Genomic DNA, 13,170 nt, shown 5'->3' on the forward strand with positions numbered 1-13,170 from the left:
GTTTTATTCGTCGAATATTCATCTTTACGTAGCATTTTCATAAATCAGTACACCATGTCATCTCAAGATTTCCGACGCTACATCCCTGTCGTAACTTCGTATCTTCGTGGCACAAATGCCTCCCCAGCCACTCGTGCCCATCCATCCTCACCCCTCAAGGGTAAGCTCCCATGGCATTCTCCAAAGCATCTCTGATTTCAAACTCCTCCAAAACAGCGCCGAACCTGGAAGAAGTCAGCAACAGTTCCAGAACTTGAAAAAAGAAAAACAAAAGAAAGAAAAAAGACCACACACTCACCCGTAACACCGAATCTTGGTACTCAGCTCCTCCGTCAGCTTGGCAAAGTCCTCGGCCTTCATCTCATAAAACCTCGAGTGCGCCATGACCATGCCCCACGCCATGACGGGAGTGATCTCGCCATCGAGATTGAGCCTCTTGCTGAGGGCGAGCAGCGTCCCGAGATCCGCCTTGGACAGCTCCCACGTCCTCTGGCCCGAGTTGAGATCACCGTTGACGTGGGCGTAGCCAAAGGGAATGTCGGGCGTCAGCTCAGGGAATGGCTCGGGGGGGCACGAGGCCATGAGGGCATGGCCACAGGGCTCGCCGCCCATCTCGCTCGATCGCTCGAGCAGCCAGGGCATGTGGTTCATGCAGGGCTTCTCTAGTCTGTGGTCCGGAACGACACTTTGTCAGCCAAAACAGCTCCTCTCAACGAACGTCATGGGCCTGGCCGTACCACGCAACTGGCGAATACGGCTGCCGCTGACTCCGTCGTCACAGGGAAGCTTCATCACGGCCGGGGAGGTGAAAGGTAGGCTTTTGAGGGGTGATCGTACGTTAAGACGAAGTCAATGCCCGCTTGCTCATAATCCACGCCATTGACGCCGTAATGTCCCGGCAGGTGTTGGGACGTGCCATGTTGAGGATGCTGTTGTTGCTGCTGGCCGCTGGGCGTGTTGCCATGGGAGCTGCCACTGTTGGGCGCGTACGAAGGCGACACGGAGGCGGTCGTGGATTTCGACGTCAGGGGCGGGGTGAAAACTGAGCGAGAGCCGTGAGTATGGCTGTAGCCGGAGGGGCTCGCGCTGGCAGTGTAGCCGCCGCTGGGGTTACTGACGGTGTCGTCGAGGCCGACGCTGCTGAGCGGTATGCCGTGCTGGGTCAGGAGCTGCCTGAGTTGCTTGTTCTCTTCTGCGACCTTGTCCTTGTCCTGCGACATGTTGCTGAAGACCTCCTTGAGCCGCAGGACCTCGTCCTCGAGCGCCTTGATGTAGAGCTCTTTCCTCTCGCGGTGTGTTCTGTTACGACTGATAAGCTTCGGCGCTTGTCATGACAGCGCTGCGTTAGGCAACGGTGACGATGACGGTGACGAAGACTTACCGCTGTGCTTGTCTGTTGAGCTCCTGCCGCCTGGTCATGGCGGGTTTGCTGTCAGGCTTCGGCCCCCGGCGCTTGGGCGGCTGGCCATCTACAAACCGTGTCAGTAGCGAAAAAGGACGTATCGGCCGAAGCGGAAGGTACCTCGTGTCGCCTTCTTCTCGGTAAGGCCCTTGAGGAACCCGAGGTTCAGGTTGGACAACGGGCCGTTGTCCTGCTCGGCACTGCTCGAGCGAGCATGGCTCGCCGAGCCCTGTTGGTCCGACGGCAGGGACGACGCCATGGATACGAATCGTCTGACGGAAAGGCAGGATGGACAGTGCAATGGCGCAGGACTGTTGGCGATGTCGGATCAGTTTCCCCGACCAAAAGTTTGAAAACTGGCAGCAGCCGGGAGCGGGGACAAATATCTGTTGCATACACCTCAAGAGAAATTCAGGTGGTCTTGCGACGGGCGCCGAGCGCAATGGGGCAAGAGCATGCGGGCTTGCTCTTCAGCGACAGGCGACAGGCGACAGGCGACAGGCTTGGGGTATGCGTAGGTAGGCGATCCAGAACGGTGGTAGTGGTGGTGTAGTCGTCGAAAAGAAGCGTAGCGATGAGCAACGGACGCGAGCGGAGCTCTGGGACATGCGATGGCGACGATGGCGGAATGGAGGGGCGCCAATTGACGAGATACCAAAGCGAGGTTACAACCAGCCCACCCTGCAGTGCGCCTGACGTGACGGGAGTTGCTGATGAACAGGTTCCGGGGGGCGGGACTTGAAACAACGCCTCGGTCTCAGACGATGCACAACACAATCAGACTGAGCTGACGGGTGTGGGTGAGAGGTATTACTGGAGATGCTCAGACGAAGTGTCAAAAATTCGGGTTGCCCAGAAAGCCTGCGACTTTGCTTGTTTGCATTGGCGATTCAGGTTTTGTCGATGGAAGCATGGACCACGAGCATGGTAGGCAGGTCTGATGGAAGGAAATAGGGTCGTCAGCATTGAGGCTAGGGGACGATGACTGATGATGGGATGTACCCGAGCTAGGTACGAGAACTGAGAGCGTGACGCTACCTAAGATTCCTCGACTACTACCTTAGGTAGTACAGCAAGTACCTGACTGAAGTACGGAGGCTTAGGACGGTAGTGATACCCCTGGGGTCTTAGCCAGTTAGCACCCTAGCACCACATGCGGCTGTCGAGAGTCGAAGAAGCCAATGGCGATGACGATGGGTTTGCGCTGGGCCGGCGCTTGCTGAATTGTCTTGGTGACCAAGATGACGTTCGGCGGCCGAGGTTCGTCGGGCACTATCTGGTCGATTTGTGTACCAGCAAGCTACAGATGCCGGCCTCTCGGGGCTCTGCAGGCATTGACAGGACTCGATCGCCTGCAGCTGGGCGCTGTGCTGTTCGGGGTTTGCGCACTCTGTGCATGTGCCTCACATGTTAGCGGGCAGGCTGACGGCCATCTTTAGTCAGCACCATCGACCCGAGAGAAGGTGCTTCAGGGCTTGGCTGTACCTGCCTCTCCCACCTTGTCTGAGCGTAGCCCATCGGACTGTTTGTTCCATCAACTCCATCAAGTCTTTTTCGACTACCATCGTCAGTTTCCCTCAGCCTGAACTCGACATCACTGGTCTCGCCATCTCAAAAAGACAGAGCCCTGCTATCATTTTGTTTTGGTCCCTTGTACGGGAAAATTGATCGACACCAGGTCCGAGCGCTTCCACGGCTTGTCTCAAAGCAGAAATGTCAGCCTAATACTAATGGAAGCTACCCAGCCCTAACCAGACACAGGCCCTGTACCAGTACCGACTGTACTGTACTGTCACGGCCCATGTCCTCTCTCTAACCGGATCCACGGCAGACGCTGTCAGAAGCGTTCATGGAGAAAATACCGCCCGCCCCTCCCTCGGCTCCGTCGGTCAGTCAACATGGTGTCTTGAAGATAAGTCGTCGTCATAGACGGATTCGTCCGTTGCACGCGACCCTCTTGAGCGCCCAGAAAAGTCATGGCCCGCCGCCATGAGGTGCTTCCCGCTTCCCGCTTGGGACACACCGACTCGCGCTGATTTGGCTCGCTGCCGGCGGTGCGCCTTCGAGCGAGCGCCCATGAGGGAGGGTCTCGGACTTCGGGTCTTGTTTCGATCTTCTATGGATGCGCAGGCTACCTAGACAAGACTGAATTTCCATCTGCCGCCAGCCAGCATGCACCGCATTCTGAAGCTTGGACGCCAGCTGTGCGGGGACAAAGCTTGCTTGCCTGCCACTTCTCGACGCTTCACCCACGAGAGGCTCTCTTGCGACAGCCATGTTCCCGTAGTCTCTTCCATGGTAGCGAAGCTCACCTTGCCCTTGACCTGACCTGACGCACAAAACACCGACCGCGCCCCGTCTCCCTTCCCGTCATGGCCGGCCACGGGTCTGCGCTCACCCACATTCGCGGCGCCGTCATCCTGGCACCGTGGCTCATCTTCCTCCTTCTCGCCGACCTGGCCCTCTCCCTGCAGCTCCCTTTCAAGATCCTCTTCCCCAACCTGGTCTACAACTCGTCGTCCCGCATCGCCGAGCCCGTCTGGTACTGGATCCAAATCATCTTTGAGCGCTTCAACGGCGCCAAAATCACCTTCTCCGGCGATGCGCTGCCCGCCGGCGAGTCGGCCATCGTCGTGGCCAACCACTGCGCCTGGGCCGACTTTTACATGATACAGGCCCTCGCCGTCCGCGCCGGCATGCTCAGCCGATGCCGCTACTTCGCCAAGATTCAGCTGCGCATCGTGCCCTTCCTCGGCTGGGGCCTCTGGGCCATGGGCATGCCCATGGTGAGCCGCAATTGGGCCAAGGACAAGCATGAGCTCGATCGTGTCTTCGCCGGCATCGTCCAGCGCCAGTGGCCGACGTGTGAGTGAGCCCGTGGCGGCCGAGTAAGCCGGGAAGCAGAGAGGGGCGTATACTGACACCGTGCACAGGGCTCGTCAGCTTCAGCGAGGCGACGCGCTTCACCAAGAAAAAGTACGAGCAGTCCATCGCCTGGTGCAAGGAGGCCGGTCGCCCGCAGCCCAAGCACCTCCTCTACCCGCGCACCAAAGGCTTCATCACGACGGTGCAGCACCTGCGCCAGGCGCCGCACGTCAAGGCCGTGTACGACCTCACTATTGCCTACCAGCACGGCGACGAGTGGCACGCCGAGCCGACCATGTGGGACACCCTCAGCGTGCCCGGGCTGAGCGACCGCCTGGGCTACCATTTCCACGTGCACGTACGGCGCTTTCCACTCGAGTCGCTGCCGGAGAAGGACGAGGATCTGGCCAAGTGGCTGGAGGAGCGGTGGGTTGAGAAGGGAGAGTGGCTCGAGGAGAAGAGGGTTGAGTGGGCAGCGACGGAGGCGTGATCGAGCTCGATACTTCAGGGATGGTCAGTGGAGTGGCATGGTCTCTGTCCAGCAGAACGCGGATTTTTCTTGTCGAATAGATGGTCTTGAATCAATTTCTGGAACGCATGGGACGGCAACATTGGGAGGACCTAGGGAAAGTGACGTGGTGTCTTGATCCTCGACAGGTGTTCTGAAAGTGCCTGTAGAGAGCAGACTCCCAATGAACCAGCAAAAAAAGTATGGTCAATCAAGTCACCACAATCCGGTAGGATGAATATGGTGTGGGGTGAAGTATGGCAAAATAGATCAAAAATATACATTGAAGATACGGTGTTTGCGCCGTACGTGAATCGAACACGTCTCTCATGCTAACGCTGATGGAAGGCAGGAATCATAACCACTAGACCAACGGCGCTTGTTGTGGTAGACAGTTGCTAACCAACACATCATAACCTGCACGCGGGGCTGACGTGACTTGTAATATGACCTGCGACGAGGATCATCCTTTGTTAAACAGTATGTTTCCTCGAAATCGTAGTATCTTCTTTTCTTCTGCAAAACAATTCATTTGAGCTGTCAGGGTGTGCAGCGCAAGCGATCATCTCTTGTTACTGCAAGGGGTAATGCCGCGAACAAAGTATTGGATGACAGGTCAATTGGCCTCGAATGAAATTCAAAGTCGCGATTTAAGCACCTTTCATTCAGATTCGCATGACGTACGTCTGTCTGGTTATTTTCAAACGTATCCTGTAGTCAAGAGCTCTTCCTCCATACTGGGCATTTGTATCAGCGACTAGAAAAGAGCCACCTTCAGTGGCCTGACCGGCGCTCGTCTTCATCGTCACTCTGCAGGATGAAATCCCACGTGAAGCAAAGTACACACAAAGCAAAGCGAGGCATGCCGACTTGAGCATGTCACTGCCTCACACGACTGCAAGCCCATCGACACATGCATTCTCTAGATACTCTCTCCCGCCCGACATGCCTCCCAACTCACCAAGTCAGTCACACGCCCGAAACAAGGAAAAGCACCGCTCTCCGCTACCACCACCGCCCCGCGACGAACCCAACCGCGAACCCGACACCAAGCACCACGGCAACCACGCCCGTCGTCCCCCTGGCCCCCAATCCCGACACGTCATGCCCCAACCCATCGATCCAGCGCCGCCGCAGCCTCAGCACGCCGATCCGCATGAAGAACATCTCTTGCACGTCCACGGCGCTGCCCTGCGCCGGCATCCCCAGCTCCGTGGAGCTCCTCTTCCTCGGCGTCTTGGACTCGACACTTTTACTGCCTATCAGCTCGTCAGCACCAGGTCGCGAAAGCAGGATGCGAGCACAAGGCTGGGCAGGACACGACAACGAGGGCCATTCAAGGAAACGAAAGAAGCGTACCAAGTGACAAGGAAAGAGACATGACATGAAAACAAAGGGGGGGAAAAAGGGGAAAAGGAAAAACTCACAGAAGCGTCAGGCTGACATCTCCCTGCAACCTCGCCTTCAGCTCCAGCTCGACATCCAAGTTCAGCCCCAGCTGCAGCCTGACGGGCTTCGTCTCGGCCAGGCGCGGCAGGATGCCCGGGCCCTCGAGGCCGGCCTGCCCCTTGGCGGCGAGGGCCTTGTTGTTGTTGCGCGAGCGGCGGCGGCGGCGACCGCGCGAGTCGTCGAGCTGCCGGCGGAGGTCAGCGAGGAGGTCCTCCTTGGAGGAGGCCGCGGGACGGCTTCCGCCGCCCGCGCCGGCTTGGAAGAGGCCGGAGGGGGGCAGGGGGGGCGAGGAGGTGGATACCTTGGGCATGGTGGGGTTGACGGAGGCCATGTTTGGGGCTGGGCGTTTGCGGAGCGTCGGGTGATGGACTTGAACGTTGCCGCGGTCTGCGTCGTCGTGGTAGGAGGGCGGAGGAGAGCGCGGAGTCTTGGGTTGGGAGAAGGTGAGGGTCGTCAGAGACTGGATGAAGGTCCTTGTTGAGGACTCGTAGAGAACGGGCGGCTTTCGTTTGCGCGAGAGGCGAACGAGGCGGAGCGGCTTCGGTTGGGGGACTGAAGGAGATGGGTGAAAGCCTTTGGTGGGCTTGCCGTTTGCCGGATAGTACGGGGGCGGCTGGACGAGATAGGAGCCGGTGGTAGGGACAGAGCGCGGGACCGAACGTGGGGCGGAGGCTGTCTGTTGCTGTTGCTGTTGCTGTGCCGGCGGCGGTGGCGCGGATCCTGAGACGACTTGAAGCTCAAAGGTCTTCTCACTGAGTTCGGGGCCGGTGTAATCGGGAAGGGTGCGGTCAACGGGTTCTTCGTTTGTGTTCTGGTCTGGTGTGACGGGGAAGACTGGAAAACAAAAGCACAGAGAACTGAAAAGTGACTGATCCACGCCGGCACTGCTGGCGATAAGATGAGAGAAAGAAGGGAAACGCGCTGCCGGAGGCGGAAGAGACTCTAGAGTCTGGATGTGTGTGTGAGTGAAGGGATTGCGAAGAGAACCAGTCTGCCTGGAGAAAGACAAAAGAGATGAGATGAAGAGCATTAGATACTGCCCTATATACTTGCCATATCACAACCTTCGCATCGCCATCGAAGCACACCATGCTGCCGTCAACTTACAGGACGATGCATCACGTGGTGGCAGCCGTAGGGCCAGGGTTGCTTTGACATGGCATCTCAAGCGACCTTCTACTGAAAACATACGATGATCTCGACCCCTGAAACAGCAATGCAACCTCACAACTCTCCTGCCCTCAGCGTATCAAACAGGCCGAGATTGGCGATGGCCACTCCATCTGACCACAAATTCTGCCATCTAACCAGAACGGACGATGCTGGCCTGATCAAGTCGTCTCTGTCCTCGAGGGGCCCAAGCATAATCAATGATTCTTCAGCAGCAGTCTTACCATATGACAGGGTCCGTGGTCTGCGGCATACTGCTCCATACCTGATGCAACGGAGCAACGCAGTGTTCAATGTCTAGGCCTGTGAGATGCCATCGTAAGTTTGTATATTCCAGCACTGTTCTTCTGAAATGGGAACACTGCGACAGACCGGTTGAACGGGTCGTATTAAGGTAGTAAACTTCATGTATCTCGCCATGAGAAACCCTTCATTCGTGACAGGTCGGCGCCCTCTTTTGAAACCCAAAGAAATAAACATCCCCATATCCTTATAACGCCGTGCTGCACAGACAGTCGAAGCCTTATGCCACTTGCCACCTGCCTGCCGCAAGCCGAGTCAGGACAGCGTGCCGGATGCGCTGCTCCAATGGGGTACAGACGAGAGACCCGACAGGCATGGCAGTGATTGCCAAATGGACCTCTTCGATCATGTTCTAGACCCCCCTTTGTCGACCCTTTGCTTGTCAGACAGACCATTGCCCCAACACGAAGCAAACCATGCGAGACGCCGAAACCAACCTCGTCGAGGAAACGAAAATCAAAACACAAACGCCGACGCCATTCATAAGACAGGAAGCCAGCCGCCCAACGTTTTTCCTGACACAGCACCCTCACAAAACGTGAGGAAAGATGAGATCGTTCGTTGTTGAGATGGCCAACACCAGAAGACGGCCCCCATTCATGCGCTGAGGAGGTCCCGCACCGACATGCCACGCCCCGTGCCCTGGCTTTCCGTCACGCTGCTGCGACCATGTCCGCTTCCGATAGTGCCCCGGCGGTCGCTGTTAAGCATGAGCAGGGCTGCCGTCGCCTCCTGATCCAGATCGCGGTGCTCCCTTTGCGGCGCAAGGGCGGGGCTCGTCAGCGCCGATGGTGGCTGCGAGGGTCCACCCGCGCGACCGTAGTCATATATTTGGGGGCCGAACGCCGGTGATGTGGTGGCCGAAGAGGCGCTGTAGCTGTAGTGCCTGTGGTCGGTAGACGTCGACGAGTACGAGTGGTTTCGGTTCCTCGCGTCTTCGGCTAGCAGGGCAGGCGACACGGACGGCTGATGTGAGTGGGACGGCTGGGCAGCAAATGGAGGCGATGCGGCTTCGGAGCCGGTCATTTCAATATCGCCAGAAGGGTCCTCACGGTACGTTGGGGCAAATTGGGGGATGGATGCCCACAAGTCACGGCCACCTTCGGTAGGCGTCTGCATATCGGGCGCCTCTCGTTGCTCCTTGAGCTTGGACACACAGTCCTCGAGATATCTGACATACTCAATGGAAGCCTGGTGTTCGTCGTGTCAGTTGGAAAGTTCGCCAGCCTCGTCGCGTATCAGCGTGTGGGACTGACCTGGAGAATGGCCAACTTGTGCATCTCGCCCGTACACGCCGGGATCATGCCCTTCAACACGGCAAACTCCTCATTCATCTTGGACCTCCGACGGCGCTCGATCAGACTGTGTGCTGTCTTTCTCGCAATCTTCCGCCCGGCTGCGCTCGTCGCAGACGGCTGCTTCTTCTTCGACGCTGCCGCCGCAGTCCCATTTGATGCTGCAGCCTTGGAAGCTGTGGAGTTTTTGGCGGACGGTGAATCCTCTTCGGGCTCCTCCTGCTTCGGTTTCATCTGGATGATCTTTCGTGACCTAGTGGGTGGTGGGGGTAGTGTGAAGGCCTCCTTGGCGGCGGGTTTCTGAGCTGTCGAGGATGCACGGCGCCGCGACTTGACGGCCTCGGCGACCTGCATAGGATAGGAAGCCCGGCCAGACGAAACAGACGGTAAACTGGGTGGCGAAGTCCTCATGTCGGTGGGGGAGATGCTAGAGGGGTCACGAGCGATGGCGGGGGGAGGCAGCTCAAATGCCAGCTGGAGAGACGCCAGCTTTTTTGTGCCGTCCTTGCCCTCAATGTCGGTGGAGGAGGCTGGTGTCGGGGGAAGCGCTGGGCGCGGCATCTTGGTGTTGTCGCTGAAGCTGGCGTGTTGCGGTGCAGCAACACACGAGGGACTCGGGTGGTTGAGGAATATGCCAAGAGATATGGCCAAGAAAGAACCAGGAATCACGTTTCTCAACGACAGCTTGGTCGGATAGGACTTGGGGGCCGACACGATGTTGTAGGCGACCAGAGACGATGATTTTCGGACACCCTAGCAGCTCGAACAAAAAGAGACAGGGACAGAAAGAAGGACCAGCATGAGATCAAGAAGACGCCAGGGACAGAAACCACCCCGGGGGGGAGGGACGTCAAGATAGACCCCAGAGGCTCGCGGCGGACTGGCCCAGGACCACCACCGAGACGCATGCTCAGGCACGAGCACGCACGCACCGCACTCAAGGCCATGTACCCCCCCCTCAACGGATGGCCCAGACATGGTCCGGCGGCGATCTGCTTCGGTCGCCCATCAGGAATCAGGAAGGCACGCGACAACCTCCCACAACCAATCCCCAGCCCACACACCTCGACCGGGCTGCCAAAAACGACCATCAACCTCCCACGCGGGTCGGACCAATCAGGAGCCACGACCCGAGCACATGGGCTGCCCTGGAGCATCGATATGGTTCAAACGCAGTGCGCACCGCCCCCCTCCTCCCGCACCCTATCCCCGGGAGGGGGAGCAGCGGCCGTCGAGAGGTTTGAGCATGTGCTCGATGGGCTTTGTCCGGTTAGGGTCGTTTGGGCGGCATTGACTCGTTCGAGGGGAGGGGAGGGGAGAGCACTTGCCCTCGTGGGCGGGGATTGGGGTCTGCTTGGCGGGTTGGAGGGTCTCGGATCGTGCACGCCGCTAGGATGGAGTGATCTAGAGAGGATGTCGTGTGATGACTCGTGCTTGACGCGATAGGCTTTGTCGTATCGACGGTCGTCTTGATGGAATTGTTCCTGTTGCTGAGCAGAGCTGAGGATGATGATTTGATGGAGTTGTGTTTGAATAAGGAAAGGTGCGCTAGACGCGATAAATGGGGCCCCGAGTAGCTTCGTTCGATTGAAGCGATTGTCCAATGAGGAAACCCTCTCGTGCCCAGACCCCCAAATGCGGACTGGCGGCCTTGGATGACCCTGATGGATGGGCAAGGGGAAAAGGGAAAGGGCCAGGCATGGCAAGGGCAAGGTAAGGTAAGGGCAAGGTAAGGCAAGGGCCAGGCAGGGCAAGGCAAGGGCAAGGGACGGGGAGGCCGCCAAGACTTGTTCTGGCAGGTGGGATGGGCACGCAAATGAGGCAGGGACGGAGGAACCAGAGAACTGGAGGGACGAAGAAGGTCAGCAACGAGCAAGAGCCATCTTGGATGCACATGTCAACGAGGCTCGTGTTTTTCAATATCCCCTCTCCCGACTTCCATCGAAACTCATCATCACCACCATCCATGAATCCCCGTCAAAAACAAGGGTCACGGCACCGACTGCACACCCAAGGTAAACAGAATTGGTATCAATTGAGAGCTGACGCTCCAGGCAATCTCGGATCGTCCCATCCAGTACAAGTAAAATCCAATCGTAGCCCTGTCCGGGGCTGATAGCGCCATCCATACAAATCTCATCACCGCGTACATGGCTTTTTCGACGTGGCCCCGACTCTACGCTTCGTTGCTGGGGTATTCCACCTGCGTCGTCGCCACAAACTCCTCCTTAATGCTGCGCATGTTGACAAACCGCCCCATGAGGGCCGCGCTGCCCGCCTTGTCGTTGGTTCCGCTCGCGCGGCTGCCGCCAAACGGCTGCTGTCCCACGACGGCACCCGTGCTCTTGCAGTTGATGTAGAAGTTGCCTGCCGAGTTGCGCAGCTTCTCCTCGGCGAATCGAATCGCCTGACGGTCCGACGCGAAAACGGATCCCGTCAAGCCGTACTCGCCCGTCGAGTCGACAAGGTCGCACGTCTCCGAGAAGGCCTGCGTCGCGTTGCCGCTGTCGTCATACACGTGCACCACCAGCACCGGGCCAAACAGCTCCGTGCTCAAGAGCTTGTGCGCCTTGTTCGTCGTTGCGTACACCGTCGGCTGCACGAAAAAGCCCTTGGACTTGTCGTGTGTGCCGCCTACAAGCAGCTCGAGCTCCGAGTCATTCTTGGCGGCATCGATGACGCCAGACAGCTTCTTGAACGATGCCTCATGAATCACGGGGCCGAGGAAGTTGGTGTGTTCCGTGGGGTCGCCCTGCTTCAGCTTCTTGACCTCAGACACGACACGCGCCTTGAACTGGGGCCACAGCGACTTGGGCACATATGCGCGAGACGTGGCGCTGCACTTCTGTCCTTGGTACTCGAAAGCGCCGCGTACCGTCTGCAGCGCCGCATTGTCGACATCAGCAGACGGGTGCAGCAGGTGGAAGTTCTTGCCGCCCGTCTCGCCGACAATGCGCGGGTACGACTGGTACCGGCCCTCGGCCACGCCAGCCCCAATCTCGCCATACAGCTTGCGGAACACGGCGGTGCTGCCGGTGTAGTGCAGCGCCGCAAATTTCTTGTGTGCCAGTGCGACCTTGGTCACCTCGACTGGGTCACCTGGCACAAACTGAATGACATTCTTGGGAAGGCCGGCCTCGAGCAGGATCTGGTAGAGGAGCCAGTTGGACGCAATGGCCGAGTCGCTTGGCTTCCACACGACGACGTTGCCGAGCAGCGCCGGCGCGCCAGGCAGGTTTCCAGCAATGGCAGTGAAGTTGAAGGGGCTGACGGCGTAGACGAAGCCCTCGAGGGCGCGGTACTCGACGCGGTTCCAGACGCCCGTCGCGTGGTGCACCGGCTGCTGCGCGTACAGCTCCTCCGCGTACTGCACGTTGAAGCGCAGGAAGTCGACGAGCTCGGCGGCGGCGTCAATCTCGGCCTGCCATGCGTTCTTGCCCTGGCCGAGCATGGTCGCCGCCATGATGTCGTAGCGGTACTTGGTCGAGATGAGGTCGGCTGCCTTGAGGAAGACGGCGGCGCGGTCGGCAAAGGGAAGGGACTCCCACGCCGGCTTGGCGTCGAGCGCCGCGTCAATGGCCTTTGTGATGTCGCCGGCCGAGGCCTTGGAGTAGGTCGCCACGACTGAGGCGTGGTTCGCAGGGTTGACCTGTGTGCCCGTGGAGGACGTCTTGATCTGGCGGTGGCCGTTAGCTCGTCGTCAATTGGGGATGGTAGTCGTCGGCGTTTGGGCATGGGAACTCTTCGTCCTTACCTCTTTGCCTCCAATGACAATGGGCACCTCGAGAGGCAGCTTGTTCTGCAGCTTCTCGACGGCCGCCGTCAGACCCGCGCGCTGAGCAGACCCCTTGGCGTAGTGGTGGTTGGGTTCATTGACCACCTTGGGAATCTTGAACGAGGCGAACGTTGCCATCCTCTTGGTCGTCGTCGGCACGTTGAGACGTCTGGCAGAGGCAGCTGACGCATGTCCCAGCACGGAACGGGCGGACAAGCCGGTGAGCTGACCGGCCGCGCGACGAGCGTTCATGGCGGGCAACGATCGCTGCTTGACCACGAGAAGGCGGGAGCTGGCTTTGCAAGTTGGCGTCGGACTCGGCCGTGTGGTCCGGGGCGGGGACGAAGAGCGAGGAAGCGGAACGCGAGGTGGTGGTGTGTGAGGGTGAGCTCTCGGTGGTACA

The 13,170-nt window shown here is 58.7% G+C and overlaps 5 protein-coding genes and 1 non-coding gene across 6 annotated transcripts; 1 reads left to right on the forward strand and 5 right to left on the reverse strand.

Annotated features, from left to right (window-relative positions):
* Positions 1-154: 154 nt before the first annotated feature.
* On the reverse strand, positions 155-1,661 carry VDAG_03214 (uncharacterized protein; the record flags this gene model as incomplete). The annotated part of the gene is made up of 6 exons (XM_009657079.1): positions 155-224; positions 299-667; positions 719-786; positions 885-1,299; positions 1,382-1,469; positions 1,523-1,661. 6 exons carry the CDS (start codon positions 1,659-1,661, stop codon positions 155-157), a joined length of 1,149 nt encoding a protein of 382 aa, XP_009655374.1.
* Positions 1,662-3,774: 2,113 nt separating this feature from the next.
* Positions 3,775-4,757, forward strand: VDAG_03215 (1-acyl-sn-glycerol-3-phosphate acyltransferase; the record flags this gene model as incomplete). The annotated part of the gene is made up of 2 exons (XM_009657080.1): positions 3,775-4,267; positions 4,336-4,757. 2 exons carry the CDS (start codon positions 3,775-3,777, stop codon positions 4,755-4,757), a joined length of 915 nt encoding a protein of 304 aa, XP_009655375.1.
* Positions 4,758-5,074: 317 nt separating this feature from the next.
* Positions 5,075-5,154, reverse strand: VDAG_20108. The gene has a single exon. It is a non-coding gene; the product is annotated as a tRNA-Gly (tRNA).
* Positions 5,155-6,198: 1,044 nt separating this feature from the next.
* On the reverse strand, positions 6,199-7,280 carry VDAG_03216 (uncharacterized protein; the record flags this gene model as incomplete). Its single annotated transcript, XM_009657081.1, has 2 exons — positions 6,199-7,058; positions 7,274-7,280. The coding sequence occupies 2 exons, from the start codon at positions 7,278-7,280 to the stop codon at positions 6,199-6,201; spliced, it is 867 nt and encodes a 288-aa protein (XP_009655376.1).
* Positions 7,281-7,706: 426 nt separating this feature from the next.
* On the reverse strand, positions 7,707-9,553 carry VDAG_03217 (uncharacterized protein; the record flags this gene model as incomplete). Its single annotated transcript, XM_009657082.1, has 2 exons — positions 7,707-8,888; positions 8,954-9,553. 2 exons carry the CDS (start codon positions 9,551-9,553, stop codon positions 8,295-8,297), a joined length of 1,194 nt encoding a protein of 397 aa, XP_009655377.1. The 3' UTR covers positions 7,707-8,294.
* Positions 9,554-11,168: 1,615 nt separating this feature from the next.
* VDAG_03218 (delta-1-pyrroline-5-carboxylate dehydrogenase) lies at positions 11,169-13,019 on the reverse strand (the record flags this gene model as incomplete). The annotated part of the gene is made up of 2 exons (XM_009657083.1): positions 11,169-12,668; positions 12,747-13,019. 2 exons carry the CDS (start codon positions 13,017-13,019, stop codon positions 11,169-11,171), a joined length of 1,773 nt encoding a protein of 590 aa, XP_009655378.1.
* Between the last annotated feature and the right edge of the window lie 151 nt (positions 13,020-13,170).

The sequence above is a fragment of the Verticillium dahliae genome, genomic scaffold (genome assembly GCF_000150675.1).
Source record: "Verticillium dahliae VdLs.17 supercont1.5 genomic scaffold, whole genome shotgun sequence".
Classification (NCBI taxonomy): Eukaryota; Fungi; Ascomycota; class Sordariomycetes; order Glomerellales; family Plectosphaerellaceae; genus Verticillium; species Verticillium dahliae.